We start from the raw sequence: 18,996 nt of genomic DNA on the forward strand, positions 1-18,996 counted from the left end.
GATTAGATTGTTTCCCTAAAATTAACAGTTTTCAGAAGTGCTTTTCCTTTCCAATCTGTATCCAGCGTAATCTTATCACTTACCTCTTCTTTCTCTAGAATGCAGGTTGGATGCATTGGAGTCTTTGCTATCTTGCAATCAAGCATATTGAACTTTTTCAGAAGTTATTTAGTGTACTTGCTCTAATGAATGCAAGTAGCTTTTGGTCTTTGGTCAATTTGAATTCCCAGAAAGAATTTCAATTCTCCCATCATACTTATTTCAAACTCAACCTACATCATCTTAGAAAATCCCTCGCAAATGGAGGGATTAGCAGAACCGAAAATAATATCATCAACATAAATTTGAACTATAAGAATATCATTGTTGAAGGTTTTACAGAAGAGTGTAGTGTCAACCATTCCTCTGGTGAATTTCTTTTCTAAAAGAAAACTACTCAATCTGTCATACCAAGCTCTGGGAGCTTGTTTCAGACCATAGAGTAATTTCTTAAGTTTATAAACAACATTTGATTTTTTAGATCTTTCAAATTCTGGAGGTTGTTTGACATATACTTCTTCAGATATATAACCATTCAAAAATGCACTCTTACAACCTCAGTGAATCACAACCGTTAATTTGTTGGAGTTTGACTTTTATTTTAATTTTTTTAAATAATATAAGAATTTAATTGAAATGCATTGACAGTGTAAAGAAGTTTTATACTGTCAGTTAATCATAACCGTTGATAAGTTAATAATGTTTGACTTTTATTTTAATTTATTTAAAAGTAATACAATTAAATGATCATGATGCAGTGATGCTGTAAAGCTTTTTACACTGACAGTGCATAACAATTAAACTCATAATATAATTGTGTAATTGTGATGCATTGATAGTGTAAAAAGTTTTCCACTGACAGTGCATAGCAATTAAACTCTTAAAAATTTATCGAGACTCTCCCTTTTCTATCAAATTAAAATATTAAAAGAATAAAATATAACAAAAATATAAAATAGTTGATCTATTTTAATTACAAATTAGTAAAAGAATAATACAACTCATAATAAATTGGATTAGAAGACTATTCTCAAAGTATATAATTATGTGCACCATTATTGCTTGAAGAAGAAACTCCGTGGATACTTCTGTGCACCATTAATTGGTAATTACCGAGGAAAAATGCATACAAAGATGAAGAAAAAGAGAGGATCGATAGTCAAAGAATACTCTTCCATGCGTATTTGAAAAATGTGACCAATAATGTTTTTCTCCAACAACGGCCATCTCTACGGCTATACTCATTGTTACTAAAAAAAACATAATATAAGAAAAATTAAATTTGTCCATCTATAACTTTTTTAACAAATTACCTTTTGTTTGAGATAATTGTGCCTCCATGAACTTTCTTTTTAGGGTCTGTTGGGTAAATATAGAGGTTGACTGATAAGCTAGCTGATAGCTTATAACACTAGTGCAAAAACAACAATATAATTTTAAAATTTACACTCAATATACTAAAAACGGGTGTAAATATGTAACACGATGGCAATTTTGTAAATAAAATGTCATTTTAAGTATTATCATATATACACCCTATTTTTTAAAAACGGGTTTAAATTAAAAATATTATTATAATCAAATCTCAATTACTCCCGTTAAAATAAAAACGGGTGTAAATTTATATAGACTAAAAAAAATATTTAATTTTATAACTTAAAATATTTAATCTAAATATTAACATATTAGCAAATAAATTAAATATTATTAACAAATTAATAGGTGAATATTAATGGTCTAAAATTATTAGGTGAATAAAATAATCTAATTTAATTATGTTAATAACTATTTTTTTTAAACACACTAATTAATAGGTGAATATTAATAATGAAAGAAATTAATATCCTATTAACTAGAAAGTAATAACACACCATTCATTTTAACTGAAGAAAAATAGACTAAAAATAGTTTAAACATATTTACAAAACTGAGATTCACGCACGAAACCCAAATTCACCGAAACCTAAATTCACGAAACTCTGATTCATCTCCTAAACCCAGATTCACAAAACTCAGATTCGCCCATTTCACTGAAACTCTTCTACCATTTCCTCTCGTCACTCTCTTTTCCTAACAAACCCTAACACACAACCGCTATCTTTGTGCTCTCTCATTTTCGCTACCTTCACCGTCCTTGCACTTAGGGTAAGATTTCGTTTTCCTTCGTTTCAATATCCTTGTCTTCGTTTTCCTTCGTTTCAATAACCTCGTGTTAGGCTGTGATACGGTGATGGCTCAACTCTGTTACAGTGGCCCAAGTTTGCGAAGAAGAGTGAGATCATGGCTGTGAGTAGCGCTGCCGGAAGTTTGAAGCAAGAGAGAATAAGGGCCAACGACTTGTGACGCAATGATGCATGGAATGGAGAGTGTTGTGGTGAACAAAATGAAGACGGTGTGAATATGTTCATGTTCAGGTGCAACTATGAAGGATGCATAATCATGAGGTGAGTTGTTTATTCTCTTAGCCTTTGTTACACCATATGGTAATGTTTTAATTCAAAGTGAACATTGATTTACAAATGTTGTTGGGAATATTGGTTTGTAATTACAAAATTTGATTGTTTGTGCAGCATATTCGAAAGCTTCTTCGTAGGTTGAAAGCCGAAACCCATCAAATATGTCAAGCTCCTGGGTATTTCCTAGAGCTCTTTTCTATTAATGGTTTCTACTACAATGGTTAATTGTTAATGGTATTAGGTTGTTCCGAACTAAAAACATGTCCGCACTCAAGGGTGCTGACTTTTCCATTAAAGTGTTCGATAAACATGCTTGAAGGTGACACTGGGTAAGCTCATATTTGATATCAACTTTTCATCTAGTACGCAACATTTCGGGTTTGTCATGTTGCTAGTATGGCAAATGTGTTTTTGTGTATAGTGCAATTTGAAGATCAAAACTAAGTAAACAAACTAAAGCTAACTTGATCTATTATTTACAACACATCTTATATTGAACGAATTCAACAATGCTAATGATTTGAACATTTGTTGGGATGTCTCTATAGTTTGTTTCTAATATTTCTTCGCCTAAATATGCATGTACCATGTGTGTGTTGGTATCTAAAAATCGGCTATGGCTTGATTTTGCAGATGCTCAATATGGCCGTCAAGTCTGTTTCTGTCCGAGCTAATACTTTCTCATCCAGAGTTATTTTCTAATAAATTATGCTTTGAGGTAAGGTAGGTTTTTAATAGTTTGTTAAATCTTATAGCTATTTTTAACATTAACTAAATCATGAATAGTCCTTGAAACAGATTGGCTCAGGAGTTGGCTACGAACAAATGAAGACACAAGCACGGTGAGTCTTTACTTGCTTAGACTGTGTTTCTAATTTTGTTTTTATTTACTGTTAGTTCTAGTGAATCTTCTGGATTGGATCTGCATCATTTGGCGACTCTTTTAAATAAATGCATTTGTACTTGTATAGAAAGAGCCATAGATGAAAAGATAATCTGAGTTGTACTTCTCAATGTTCCGTTATCTCAGGTAAAATGCTTGTATCTACAAGATATCATGCCGAATGTTGTGTGAGTGATAGTTGAAACTTTAAATTATTCCATTACCCCTAGACATAGCATTATCTCTTTATACTGTTCTTAAAAATGTATGCAGATGACATTATTTTCATATTTTTATTAGTTATACTAACTTGTCACAAACTTATGTTGTTGTAGGTTAGCAGTGAAGATGCAGTTAACATGGCTAGGACATTGGCCGTAAAAGAAGGACTCAGGGTAATCTTGAAATGCCAATTTCCTACACTTAAAACAAAAAATGCCGGAGAAAAATCCAATCTTTATACATTGAATACATGATTCTTAAATAAATTGCAACAAACTGTTTGCGAATTGCAATTGGAAGTTTGATAGTTTAACTTTTTTTCTAGGTTGGCATATCGTCCGGAGCTAACACGGTTGCAGCACTTAGATTGGCTAGTCTTCCCGAGAACAAAGGAAAACTTATTGTGGTAAGAACAAAATCATATTAATTCTAATGAATCAATTCTCAAGTTTGAGTTTCAGTCTCTTCCTGGATCATTCACTTGCATGCAGAAGCTTCAATGTCAAATGAAAAAGTAATTAAAATTTCTATAAAGTCAGAACTTATAAAAAGGTACATTTATAATTTATTTCATTTGAAAAACGGTTTCTACTGTAACCAAAGTTTAATGTTATTATTATTATCATTATTAAATTATTTCTTCACCGACTCTTCAGGTATTTTATGGCATGTAGCAAGGGTGTTAAATATTCTGCAACAACAAGGCATCAGTGGTTAAGAAAAAGAAGTTCACTTTTGCCACAACTAGTTTTAACTTTTAAGTACTTTGAGCATATTATTTCCGAAAATATGGTAGGAATGGATCCCGCCAAGACTTTGAATGTATTACAGTTTCCAGCTCCTAAGAATGTTAAAGGGTTACGGGAAGATGGCTAGGCTTTGGATTCATTTTTTCAGTTTTAATTTAACTACAACCACGTTTTTCTTATGCAGTCATCTTGAGAACAACCACTTGGCAGGTATGCTGCCAGCCTCTTTATTATTATTATTAGTATTAGTCTTACCCTTTCATAGTACTACAACATTGTTGTGTTGATGTTGTTGTTTGTTGTATGTTGTGTGTTGTGTGAGTGAGAATATTATCTTTGACCATAATTTTTTTGTTGATTTCAGATAAAAAGAAACTTAGGGAAATGTTGTTGATTTGAGATAAAAACCTAGGGAAACTCATCCATTAGAGACATCATACTAGGATGATGAGATATATAATGTGTCTGTCCACCTTCTCCACACCCACACCCTACAAAAACAAGTTTGAGATTGATCTAGTAGAAAATCCTTATACAATAACTTAGAAGAGTTAATCAAGTTCACTCATAATTTAGTTTAAAATCCTTAATTTCACTATTTATTTATTTTTTAAATTTGTGAATTTGTGATGAATTTGTAGATCTGAGAAAGTAACTGCCATTGGAGCTTGAGATCTCCACTCTCCGCCACCGATTCATCTCAAGCTCCAATGGCAGTTACTTTCTCATATCTACACACAGAAGAGGGTCTCAAATCCCTCAACGATTTTCTCTCCGGAAAAACCTATATCTCCGGGTAATTCTCAAACCCTTTCAATTTCGAATTGTTTCTGAGAATTTGATTATTCAATTTTGTATGTTTATTTTTTGATTCAGGGATCAATTGACAAAGGATGATATCAAGGTTTATGGAGCTGTTTCTGAGAAGCCAAGTGGGTCTTTTTCCAATGCTGCTACTTGGTATGATGCTGTTTCTTCAAGCCTTGCTGCTAGGTATGGATTTTTCAATTTTTGTTAATCAATTGTTGGTTTTGGAGATGGAATATGAGTTTGATTTTGAATTGTTTGATTATTGTTAGCTGATAATGTTTGTTTTTTTAATCTCGATTTTGTGTGAATAGTTTCCCTGGAAAAGCTCAAGGTGTGAAGTTTGCAGCAAGTGGTGCTGCTCCAGCTGCTGAAGCACCTGCCAAAGCAGTATGTATCTATCTGAACTTTGGTTTTTGTGTGATGCTTTGTGTTTATTGATTCTGTTATGAGTTTTAGAGTTGCATGGTATTGTTATTTGATTTGTGTTTCTTTTATCGATTAGGAGAATGATGTAAAGAGTCCAAACATTATAGAATTGTAGAACATTGTAGAGCATAAGTGATCGTAAATTGCAATTCATTGTTGAATACATCTTAAGCAGTCAAGCCATAACCAAAAGTGAAAAACAATAATCATGATTGGTAACACAAAAATTTATATATGCGCATGATTTTCAGTATTTCTTTTGTCAGATTTAGATTTTATTTATTGGTCTAACGGTTGATTAGTGGTTGTGACAGCTCAAGAATGTGTCACATATGTTGTTTCTAGTGTGTGTATAAGTCGATGAATTGTCGGCGTGAGTCTCAGTGTCCAACATGTAGGCATCAATACTATCACTTCCCTACAGTCTGTCAATCACTTCATTTTTTGCTTCTTAAGATGTATCCTGTTGCTTACAATAGAAGGATCAATCAAACTCTTGGTATGTATCTTTCTCTAACTGTATGCATAAGCATATTTAGACTATGAAGCACATACACATATACCGACACCGGACATGACACCGACACTGACATGCTAACATCAGTAATAATTTGAAAAAATGAATAAACCTTCATATTTGTTGCAAAGCATTAGCGTGTTAAAATGCACATCTGAGCTATATACCATTGATACATGCTCTTTATTGTAATAACACTTTCTTGTAATAATTTTTTGTGTCTTGTTTTTTTGCATACAGAAAACAATTGCTTCTCCAAGGCGTGGTATTTTGGCCATGGATGAATTCAATGCTACATGTGGAAAGCGGTTGGATTCAATTGAACTAGAGAACACCGAAACTAACCGTCAAGCATGGCGTAAAATTATATATGAAGAAAGTGTTATGACTTAGTTAAAATATAATTTTTATGTGTATGATTTTATAATACTTGAAATATTATGACTGTACATGATTTTGTATATTTTTTTGGTTAATATGAAAAATATTTTGACTTAGTTAAAATATGATTTTTATGTGTATGATTTTTATAGTATTTGCAATATTATGACTGAAAATGAAATATAACTAAATGGTGTGTATGAAATAGGGTGTAAATAGATATAATTGTTCATTCATAAATGGCGTATTTACACCCGATTTTTATTAAAATAGGGTGTAATTAAGAACATATTTACACCCGATTTTTATTAAAATAGGGTGTAATTAAAATGTAATTACGCCAATTACACCCGATTTTTATTAAAATGGGTGTAATTAAAACGTAATTACGCCCAATTACACCCGATTTTTATTAAAACAGGGTGTAATTAAAACGTAATTACGCCAAATTACACCCGATTTTTATTAAAGTAGGGTGTAATTAAAAACGTAATTACGCCCAATTACACCCGATTTTTTTTAAAACAGGGTGTAATTAAAAATGTAATTACGCCCAATTACACCCGATTTTTATTAAAACAGGGTGTAATTAAAAATGTAATTACGCCCAATTACACCCGATATTTTTAAAATAAAACGGGTGTAAATTCGTTAGACATTTCTCACCCTGTGGATATACACCCGATTTTTATTAAAAATAATGGGTGTAAATTTAATAAAAAACGGGTGTAAATTAACATTTTTGTACTAGTGTAACTTATGATTGATGGCTGATGACTAGTGACTTATAGCTTATAGCGGATGGTTGAGACTGATAGCTTATAAGTTCATTGAAGTGTTTGGTAAAATTAGCGGTTCAATTAACTTATAAATGTAAAATGACATAAAAGATATTTAATATAAAATTATTTTATTTTAAATTAAAATAAATTATAAGGATTAAAAATAGATTTTAATTAAAATAATAAGGATAAAAAAGGAAGAAAAAGTAATAAGCTATAAGACATAAGCTAAAACGCTATTTGAAATAGCGTCCAGAAAATAAGCTATAAGATAGTAAAATAAGCTATAAGCTCGTGATGAAAAGACCGTTATCAAACGGGTTTAAATTATCATATGAGCTTATAAGACATAAGACATAAGCTTGAAAACATGTCTTACCAAACAGAGCCTTAGTCTTCTTCTATCTTCCTTTTTCCTCTTCATAATTCTTGTTTTGCATGTCTTCTGAATTCTCTGATTTATTTCGTTAAATATGTTTTTAGTCCCTATAAAATTATCCAAAATGACTTTTAATCCCTATAAAAAAATATTGATTTTTAATTCCTATAAAAATATTTTTGCACTCAATTTTAGTCCCTGTAGAGGGACCAAAAGTGAGTTCAAAAGTAATTTTATAGGGCAATATATATATTTTTTATAGAGACTAAAAGCAAAAATTGAGATATTTATAGGGATTAGGAGAAGATCACACATCAAATTTGCAATTAAAACCAGCCACTCTCACACAAGTTCTAGCATGTGATTTATGGTAAGGTTGTTTATAAATGGAATACATGTTTAGAAATTTGTACTCTTCATCATAACAAAAAGAACTTTGAACCAATTCTTTTCCAAAATAATGTTTTGAAAGTACTTTTTTTGTTCTACTGCTCTGATACAAAAGCTACTTGAGTATGCATTGTCCTAAGGGAGTAACATAATTTCCACATGGCTGGTAGATTACTATTAAATCATACTTATACTATTGATTCCAACTCTAATATCTTTCACGTAGCTAGACCATCTAAGGATGTATAACAATTCAACACATCAACATATCAAAAACAAGATAACTAATTAAACAATACTTTAATAAACACGTTCTGTTAAACTAGTAGTTCTGTAGAAATTGAGAGATGATATTTAGGATCCAAGGGGATCACACTAATGGTCAAAAAAATATTTAAGATAAATACCCCCTTGTGCTTGATTGTAGGAAACATAGGTAAACTGATTTTCTGCGGGAGAAGCCACCAAATCTTGCACACGGAACCAAGGTATTGCTGCTTTTACACTTCTTGTTCTACACCTTGAGCAAGTCGTATAATTTCTAAGAATAGAAGATCTCATATGGTTCAAATTTGTACAGGAGAATTCATTTACAAACTCGTTAACATTATTTCTAGAGAATTAACTCCAGGAGTTGTTTCCATTAATCCATTCCAAAAAAAAAAGAAGAGGTTTCTCAACTATCCCCTAGGCAACCGAATTTACTTCTAAAGTATCTGAATCATTATACTAACTACTAAGCAGTAAACATGTTTCACTCATCTCTAATATGTTTTCTTCATCCAGGAAAAAATATTTATAAGACAACCTAGATAAAGTGTAACCCCAAATCATATAAACCAAATTAAAAAAGAAATAAATGTTCAATATGAAGATGATAGTACTTGTAAAGAAGAAGATAGTACCTATAAAGCTTACTTTAACATGAATTGAAATCTTGGACTCCCAAAATATTGTTGAAGGTGGAAGATGGTTTTAGGGTTTCAATCAATTGTTGGAAACAAATAAATCTAATTCTAAGTTATGGATTCAATCAATTTACAGGGTTTAATAGATTTTTAGGATTTCTGAGTTATGAGTTTAATTGATTGAGGCCTTAGGGTTTCTAAGATTGTGAACAGAGGTGGGTATGATAGAGAGAACATACCGTCTTAGTTTGAAGGAGATAAGAATGAGGGAGAAGGGTTTTTGAGTTCAGGGAAAGAGAAAGATGAGGGAAGACGATAGTGAGGAAGAAGGTGAATTAGTAAAGGTGAGAGTAAATTCCATGAGAAAGACGCTGAGCTCGTGAGATTTGAGTCTTTTTATTTTTTAAGTGTTTTTTAAATAAAATCGTGAGTGTTTTGAGGTAAACGAGTTGGTTGAATTTTTTATATTCCATGTAAGAAGTAATCTATTTGCATTTTTTTAAATTTGGTAGAAATGTATTTATAGCGCTTTTTCAAAAAGTGCTAACAAAGAGGCGTCCTCGTAATAATGTTTCTCCAAAGAACGCTATTAAGTACGTAGCCCCTTTTTTTTTAAACAACCTAAAATATCATTTATATGAAAGCGCTATTATATGTGCAACTCTATAATAGCGCATTACTAAAAAGAGCTATCATAGGTGTAAGAATTTTAATAGCACTTTATTAAAAAGCACTATTAATTTTACGATATTAAATATCAAATTTGTAGTAGTGTATGCAAATGGAAAAAAAGTGCTTCTAGATGTACTACGAAAGCAGAGAGACATTTTTGAAAGCGTACACATGGTGGGTGAGAGAACCAAGGGATAGGGTAAGAGTTTTCCTTATTTAATTTATGAAATAATTTTTTTATAAATTTTATAAAAAAATAAATATTAAATCGATCAAAACCATCTACTTCTTCATCAAATCATCTGAACCGAAACCACTATAAATAAAAATTCAACTGTCTAAATTTTGGTTCCAATATTGATCCAAACCATTCTAGGAAGAATTTTTTCCTAGACAGCCACATCTGCCAAACACTATTCCCAAAATGCCACAAGCTGAAATTAATTTTCCAGACTGTCACACCTTTAAGGCATGTTGCCATTCAGAATGGAGAAAAGGTGGGCCCAAGCGTCACAAGATAGGGCCCACCATGTCTCCACCCTAATTGGCGACATGGTGTCTTGTGACGCTGGGGCCACCTTTTCTCTCTTATGAATGAGGACATGCCTTAAAGGTGTGGCAGGGAAATTAATTTCAACTTGTGGCATTTTGGGAATAGTGTTTGGCAGATGTGGCAGTCTGGGGAAAAATTATTCTAGGAAACCTATCTCAAGAAAAGATGATTTGAGTTAAATCTAAATTTTGGTTCCCATATAAATATTGATCCAAACCATTCTAGGAAACCTATCTCAAGAAAAGATGACATGAAGACGAAGGTGTGCAGCTTTTTGTTGACAATGATGTAGCAGCCACCAGTGACGTTAAATCTATGACCTCATCAAATTTGTTTCTTTCAAGTACTACTGCACCAATCAATTACTCCACACCACATGCAAACACAAACAATAGCATTCTATCATTAGTGCAAACATTCCAGACCACATATAAGAAAATGAAACGTAAGTCTGTACTACCAATTTAAGCTCGGTTTGGATTCACGAGAGTGTTCTTTTTGTCTCATTATCTCAATCAAAACCGGATTCTCATAGTTGCCACAATTTCGTATTCTACATAAAGTATCTGTATAATGCAATGTATCCGAATCTAACCAATACTCCTTCCGTCTTAAAATAAGTGTCTCATTTATATTATTTCTATGTCTTAAAATTAGGACCGGCCCTGAGCCTGGGCAAACAGGCCCACAGCCCAGGACCTCAAAAAAAGAGGGGCCTCAAGTAATTAAGTGTGGGCTTTATGAAATTCAATAAAAAATAAGATATATAATTTGTTTTGAACTTCTCCAACATCTTGATTTATGGCGCAATATATATATATATATATATATATATATATATATATATATATATATATATATATATAATTTTTTTAATTTAAAATTTTGGATGATAATAATTTTTTTAATTAAATATTCAATATTTTATTACATGATTAAATTATAAAAAATATTATAATATAATTATTATTGGTTTGATTTTAATTTATAAAAAAATATATTGTTAAATTTTATTTTATAATAATATTTTCAAAAAATATAATGTTATTTTTAATTAATTATTATGAATATATGGATAATAAATTAAATTAATAATTTTAAAAATATTTTTAAACAACTTGATTTAAATTAGTCTAACCTAACACTTATAAAGTTTTATAAATCTTTAATTAATTTAACTTTTTTTATATTATTGGCAATAAAATTTGACGGTTTACAAAGTATCACAAAACAACTAAAAAAATCAAAAGAAGAAAGCGGTAGACAAAGTTAATTCAAATTATTGATGGATTTTTTATAAAAAGTTAAATTATTAAATTTATTTTATAATAATATATTAAAAAATTAATAATATTAATATTATTCATAACTAAATCTTTTGATTAATCATTTATTTTAATTTAAGGGTCTATTTTTGTTATTTGCCCAGGGCTTCTAAAAGGTCAGGACTGACCCTGCTCAAAATAAATATCTTTTTAGAATACCAATGTAACATTTATTATTTTTTTCCATTACTATACCCCTATATATTAACTTTCACGTTTTTCAACAACTCCACTACCTATAATAAATAAAGGTACTTTAGTAAATGATATTAATTTTATCATTAAAATCAACCCGTCTAATCATTTTCTTAAAAACTGCGCAAAGTCCAAATAAGACACTTATTATGAGACAGAGGGAGTAACAGTTAGTTAACTGACTGTTACATAACTACATTTAACAAACCAATCTAACATCTAACAAACACTTAATAGATTTTAACTAAACCAGTTAACTCTTACAAAGAGAGTTTTGATCTCTTGCTATTAAGCTTATATCTCTAATGCAAGGTTTTAAAAAACGGCCGCGGTTGCGTTTCGGTCACGTTGCGACTTTCGCGATTTTGGTCGGTATAAGTGTTGTGTTGTAAATAAAGGTCGTCGCGGTGTGAATTTCGCACAACATTGCATACAATAGGATTCTTGTAAAAATAGTAGGATTCATGTACAAGTGGTGTTATTTATTTTTTCAATAAAACAAAATTTTAGTTCAAAATTTCAATCTTTAGATTCCTTAAAAGCCATTTTATTTGCAATAAAAATTTTCGTCAATAACGGTGTGTAAACGACTGTAACGGTGTTTTGCAGGCGTAACGGCGTTTTGTCGTGGCCGTAACGACGATTCGTCTGTGATTTTTTTTCTCAGTCTTAAAACGGTAAATAACGGTATTGAAAGACTCCATTACCGTTTTGTCGCGGCCGTATTCGCGGTCGCGGATCGTTTTTTAAAACCTTGCTCTAATGTTCTTTTACAAGAACAAGGAAGTGTACAACAAATAACCTTGAGTTTACTCTTCAAATCTCGAAAAGCCTATGTACCACATGGTTTTGTTAGTGTGTTAACATTTGCTTGTTTCCTTGGTAGAGGTAACGCTCTCTTTGTTGAGCTCATGGGTGCAATCTTGACTATGGAGCATGCCCGGTCAACGAATTGGTTGCACTTTTAGTTGGAAAAAGATTCCATGTTAGTGGTTAGGGCAATTTCTAAACCAACTTTGGTTTCTCAGGCGATAAGAAAAAGATGGAACAATTGCTTACTTGGATTCAAAACTAGTATTTTTTAGGTATTTCATATATTTCGGGAAGACAACAAATATGCAGATATGTTAGCTAACACAGATGTAACAATCAACAACTATATTTGGTGGAATGACATACACACCAATATAATTATGGATTTTAATAAGAACTTGCTAGGGCTTTCTAGCTTTAGGATTTTAAACTTTTGAGGTTTTGACCTAGTCCCTCTCACTTTTGCACCTATCTTTTCTTTTATACCAAGGGCTCAATGCCCATTTTTGCTTAGAAAAACCCAATTAAGCAAAAGTTGAAACATGTTGGGTGACAAGTTTCTTGAAAGCTACACTTTCTTGTACAATGTGAGTCTCAAGCTTGAAATATTTAATACACATGTAGAATAAGATTGTTGGATAACATAACATCACTTTAATTGTCACACTAATATAGGTGGATAAAATGGAATACCTAGCTCAATTAAGATAAATTCTAGCTACAATAGTTTAGCGGTAGTATGACCTAATGCTTGATATTCTGCTTCTGTACTTGACAAGGCTACCAGGGATTGGTTTTTTTCAGTGTCACTACCCAATTAAAATCACTATAAGCTCTTAAAGAGAGCTTGTGAGTTGTAGTGGATGGAGAGAGGATGAGACCATGAGAAAGTAATCCCCTTAAGCACCTTAAAATTCATTCTTAATGCTTCCTAGAGAGTATCAAGAGGTGATGAAGCCTATTTATTAGATAGCATTAGGGGTGGAAATAGGTCAGGCCGATAATAGGGGCTTACAGGTTAGCCTACATAGGCTCAGGCCAATCTACACATTTTTTTAAAATAGAAAAGGCCTAGACTTTTCTATAAGCCTATTTAGTTAAAAAGGTTAGGCCTCAGGTCCCCAAAAAAGCCTTTAAGCCTATCGGACCGACCTATTTAAATAAATATGAATAATTTTTTATTAAATGTGTCAGGGGTTCCTATAAATATGGCAACATTCAATTTTAGTCCTTACAAAATTTTCCTTCAAACAATGGTCATCGCAATATTTTCCGTCCATATAATTGGTCCCTCCCATTATATTCCACTAACGGAGGCTTATGTGGCACACCACGTGCCACGCCACGTCAGTTAAAGTCAATGCTAAAGAAAAAGTGACAGATTGCGGGGGTTCTTTTAAACCCCTTTTAAATAACTTAAAAAACAATAAATTTTCACAAGCAATTAATTAAACAGTTAGTAGGGAAATCTTCTTGGTTATTTTTAAAGAGCTCAATCAACATATTTAAGTCCAACATATTGTAGTAAATTGGGTTCTTAAAAAAAGTTTTCCCTTTTCTTGGCATGGCTAAAACCCCATAAAACATAAAAACAAGCCAAAAACTAACTATTTTCTTCAGTCTGAAACTAAAACGAATTATTCGACCCTCATACACTTTGAATTTTCTTTTGACTTCAACATGAAACTTGTATCTTATTCTTTTAGCTTTTCCAAACGATATCCCGTAACTCAAGTTATAACATACACAACAATAACGTGTTAAATTACTGTTTATTCAAAAAATAACTAACAAAATTAAAATAAAAGCAGAAATAAATCAAACTTAGGAAGCATGCTAAAAATAGTAAAAAAATAACATAAAAAATTATAAAATTGTTGTGGTACAATTATAAAAGAGTGTGTATCAAAATACACTGATCAAATAACTATAAAGTGATTTGGATGAATGAAGTTAAAAATGACCATTGAAGTTGGAGATCGTAGCTTAAAGAAGACGAATGGAAGGGTGGTTTGGTTCTTAACCGCTTCTCATACCATATTAAAAATAATCATCTATTAGTTTTTGCGTAACTGCTTTTCAACTTGCAACAAATTTATATAAGCCATTGCTAATTATTCATACAAAATTGAAAGATGAAGACTTAACGGTTAGTTAATTGACCGTTAACTAACTTCTAACTAGCTTTAACTAGCCAATCTAACATCTAACAAACACTTAACATATTAATTATAACTAAATCTATTAACTCTCATAAAGAGAGCTTTAAGGCCTGTTTGTTTCAAATTTTAAAAAATAAATTATTTCTTTGTATTTTTGAAAATAGATTTTCCAAAACCGTTTTTCAAAATATTATAAGTTTTTTTATATTCGTTTTTTCTAAAATGAAACACTAATTTTGACATTTTAGAACATAAACATAGATTAATGAAAACCAAAATTTTGTCAAAATCACAATTTTTTCAAAAAATTGTATTTCAAAAATGATTTTTATGAAAATCTATTTGAAATAACTTTAAAATTAAGTGATTTTTTAAAATTTTGATATCCAAAATTTTTACCCATAAATAGATGAAATACCTAAAATCACATTTTAATAATAATTTTTTTTTTCACAAAATTTTGTAACATTATAAAAATCATTTAAAAAAAAAAAGGCAAAACACACGGGCCCTTAAATGGTCTAAACTTATATCTCTAACATGCTTCAACAAAACTACAAAATGGGATGGGAACCAAAATTTTAGAAAAATTGAAATCCAGACCATAAAATTTATTTTTAAAATAGAGATCAAATTTTATTTTCGAGAAAATAGAGAGATTGAAGGTAAATTTAAGCCAAAAATTATTTCAACTCTTTTATTGCTGGCAGAATTTATACAAACGGGCTCCATGCACATATGTGGTTAAGATTTATACCACAAGTAGCATTCAGTAAAGAGAATCGTACTACACAACACAACAAATATGGACAAAACAAACAAATAAAAATCTATTGAACTGTGGTGGTCTATATATTATTGGTTGGCCTCTTTGTCTAGAATTCAAGAAACAGTGACAATCAAGATGGAAGAGTAATGGCATGTGTAAAAGGTTCGTTACGCAGGAGAGATGACGCCGTCAATTTGCTTCCTAAAGCATAGTTGACTGCGTCATATCTTCTCTGTAACAAACCTTAGATATGTAAAATAAAATACTTTATGATGTTGTAAGTTTTCATTGCAGTTTGAGTGATTATGCTTACAATTTTTTTTTGGAAAGTTTTAAGTTGAAAAGTCTTGATGTTTTCTGAGGAACTGCTATAAGATCCATTGCTCATGAAGCGAAGTGAGCATCTAGAATCACTCACAGCCACAACCCTCCAATTTATTTGGAAATAGGATGAAAGTGAGAAATTCAGAGTTGTACAAAAGGGAAAAATTAGGTTGAGATTTATTTTAATTAGTTGAACACATCTCAGTTTTTGTTCTCGATAATTGGTGCGTTTTTTAGTGTAATTTCTTGCAAGTTTCATGATATTTAAACAAGATCAATATCTTGGAAATTTATGAAGGTAAGTCTTGTCTTGTCTTATTCAATTTGTTATTCTTGAAGAGTTTTTATGCTTAAAAGTTTGTTAGTTATGTTTTGAATCTACCTACAAATTAAGTTCAATTATTGTATGTATAGGAGATAAGAGGCTTAATATAATTATTGTATGTTTTGAATCTACCTAAAAAACTTAAAATTCAAAATAGTGTTTACATTCTTTTAGATGTTTTTTTTTTCTTTAAAATATATCAATTTTCTTATGTTCAACTAATGTTTCACTTCTTAAAAATATATATGAACCTACTACTACTAAACAAGAAGTTTAACTTTTAATTATCAATTTCATCTTTTATATTTTTAAGTAGGCACAACTTCTTTGTAAAAACAATAAAATTAGATTATCAAAACACTAAAATCAAACTAGTGCAACACCACTACAGTTAAGTATTTAATATTATGACTAATATCAAAAACTAAAATCAAATTTCTCTAACACCAATAACAAAAAAAAAAGCACAAAAATTTAAGAAATATTAGGACTTGTATAATTATGTAATATGCAATCAAACTTAAAAATATCAATTGATAATAAACAAGAGAAAAAACTATTTTCAATCTAAACCCTTTTTCGATTTAAATATAAATATAGTTGAGTTTAGAATTTTTACTCAAATTTATTTAAGTAATTTCTAGTTAAAAAATATCTTAAAAATTATTTTGATATAATTAAAAGACTTCTTACATCACTTTATTATAGCTAAATTTATTATTATACCATTAAAAATAAAACAACTCAAACTAATGTTCATGTTCATAACATAATAAAAAAAAATTACTTAATTTTTTAAAAAACAATTGCAATATATTAAGAAATAGTTACTCCCGAGGGGTTGAGGGGTGGAGTGCCCTCCCGCCCCCATATTCCTCCGCCACCGCTCATAATTGGATTTCTTTTCATTGAATTAAGTGATTCTTATTGTAGAGTTTTTCAACAATTTTGATAATACACTAACTAACTACTCTTTCCATTTTTGTTTAATTATCATTTTTTTAAAAAGTTGGTTTTTTTTTTTAATTGTCACTTTCAAAGTTTAAAGTAGTAATTATTATTGTTTTGTCAAAATTATCCATAATATTTATTATGTAGAGAAAAAATTGAAATAATAATTAATTAAGGATATTATAAGTAAAATGCAAATTATTATTTAAAAAGTAACAATAATTATTATTTGATACATGTGAAAAGTAAATTATAAAGGAATGGAGGAATAATAACTAGCCACTTTTTAATTAAACAAACTAACTATTAACTATTCTCTTTGTTCTGCTTTTGTGTAAAATTTTGTTTCTTTTTAATGTCATTTTTAAAGTTTTAGGTAGTATGAGTTAGGGATGGCAAGCAGACCCGCATCTGCGGGGCTCACCCGCACCCGATATGACACCCGCTTATATATATATATATATATATATATATAGGAAAATTGTAAGAAAAATGTATTTTATGTATTTTGCTGTGGGTTCGGGTTTGGGTGAAAAAACCCGAACCCAATGAATGTGGGCGTGAGTGTTAATTTGCCACCCGAATAGCATTTGGGTGGGTTCGGGTTCGGGTGCCGATTTCGGATGCGGGTTTGGGTAGTGTGAAACCCGCACCCGATCCATTGCCATCCCTAGTATGAGTTATCGTTTTGTCAAAATTACTCATAATTATTTATTAAAGAGAGAAAAAATCAAATAAAATTTCATGGATTGAGGTATTTATAGAAAGCTTCTTGGATATGGATTTGAGAGTCCGAGGACGTTTTCCCTAACTCCATCCCTAGAGAATGTGGCAAAGATGGAACTTATTCTCCCTCGAATCGTGGGAGAGACGGTTTCCTCATTGACTTACCTTTCAAATCAATTATTATCTTAACATGTCATTAATATATGTTAAGCGAGTGGGATATGAAACCAATTCGAAAATCCAAGCCCGATTAGGAGGTCTAGATTAGGAGGTCTACCATCCAAATTTGGGCGGCTTCATGCTTTAGTTAAGGCGACATCAGGCTCAACTCTAGGTGTCCTCATGCCCCGGACGCTCGCCCAATGCTGACATAATTGGCTTGTGTAATAAAATGACGGACTTTCCTTTTAGAGGTCAATTAAATTATCCTAGTGAAAAAGCTAAATCAACGAAAAATCAAAATTCTTACGTTAAAGCTTAAATTAGGGGAAAAATTAAATTTTAGCTAAAATGTTAAATAAAATATTTAAATAATGGTAAAACTAGATTCTAACTAAAAATAAATAAATTAAACTTGGTAATAATTTTTTTAGTTAGAAAATAAACAAGTAAAATCTCCTAAATTGCTTGACAGAATTTTGAAATTTCGTGCCTCTGTCTTGATATTACCGTTATGTCCATTTGAACTATATGACATAAGTATGTAGTCTTGGCGCGCTACTATTAAATGTCTTTTGTAATTTTTTTGTTGTTTTTCTTTTGTTTTTTACATGCTAGTCCTTTAATTGTTTTATCATCGTAACTTTCACAATAAAATACTATAAAAGCTGGGATGATTATGAATTGATTTGGTTTTTTCTAACTAGTTTCAAAATCTTTATTAAAAACCTAAAAATAGAAAAAAAAAACTTAAATTTAAATGAATTAACGACTAAAAACATGATGTAACAGACTATGTGAACTATCGTGAATTTGTTCGTGATCTAAAGTTGTTGTTGTTATGTCATTGTTGATTATAAGAATCATTGTGATGTTTATGTCACATATGAATGAAATTTCACAGAAGTGAAATTTGAGGTTAAGGATGTGTAAATTTAAGCAAATATATTTAGTGATACAATAACTGTTTTTTTTTTTATCAATTCATCCTTTGTAACAATTTTAAAAGTGTGACATTTTGTGTAAGAAGAAGTTCTAAACTTCTTAATACACAAAACATACTTGCGTCAAAATCGATAG

The 18,996-nt window shown here is 30.5% G+C and overlaps 1 protein-coding gene and 1 long non-coding RNA gene across 4 annotated transcripts; both read left to right on the top strand.

The window, feature by feature from the left end:
* The first annotated feature begins 2,367 nt into the window (after positions 1-2,367).
* Positions 2,368-3,312, top strand: LOC131648192 (uncharacterized). Its single transcript, XR_009298069.1, has 4 exons — positions 2,368-2,483; positions 2,610-2,824; positions 3,129-3,213; positions 3,294-3,312. It is a non-coding gene; the product is annotated as an uncharacterized LOC131648192 (long non-coding RNA).
* A 1,717-nt stretch (positions 3,313-5,029) lies between these two features.
* Positions 5,030-6,523, top strand: LOC131648193 (elongation factor 1-beta 2-like). 3 transcript variants are annotated; one of them, XR_009298070.1, is made up of 5 exons: positions 5,030-5,145; positions 5,226-5,342; positions 5,471-5,546; positions 5,900-6,084; positions 6,343-6,478. XR_009298070.1 is itself a non-coding variant. In XM_058917972.1 (4 exons), the coding sequence occupies exons 1-4, from the start codon at positions 5,060-5,062 to the stop codon at positions 6,493-6,495; spliced, it is 432 nt and encodes a 143-aa protein (XP_058773955.1). In that variant the 5' UTR covers positions 5,030-5,059; the 3' UTR covers positions 6,496-6,523. The 3 variants fall into 3 exon arrangements, 2 of the variants coding, with proteins under 2 accessions (XP_058773955.1, XP_058773956.1); XM_058917972.1 differs by lacking the exon at positions 5,900-6,084 and having other exon boundaries at positions 6,343-6,523; XM_058917973.1 differs by lacking the exon at positions 6,343-6,478 and having other exon boundaries at positions 5,900-6,275.
* The last annotated feature ends 12,473 nt before the right edge of the window (positions 6,524-18,996 follow it).

This window comes from Vicia villosa, linkage group LG2 (assembly GCF_029867415.1).
Source record: "Vicia villosa cultivar HV-30 ecotype Madison, WI linkage group LG2, Vvil1.0, whole genome shotgun sequence".
Lineage (NCBI taxonomy): Eukaryota > Viridiplantae > Streptophyta > Magnoliopsida > Fabales > Fabaceae > Vicia > Vicia villosa.

Coding starts and splice junctions, on each gene's coding strand:
- LOC131648193 (XM_058917972.1), top strand. CDS start 5,060: ATGGCAGTTACTTTCTCATATCTACACACAGAAGAGGGTCTCAAATCC. Junction 5,146..5,225: donor GGAAAAACCTATATCTCCGG/GTAATTCTCAAA, acceptor TTTTTGATTCAG/GGATCAATTGACAAAGGATG. Junction 5,547..6,342: donor CTGAAGCACCTGCCAAAGCA/GTATGTATCTAT, acceptor TTTTGCATACAG/AAAACAATTGCTTCTCCAAG.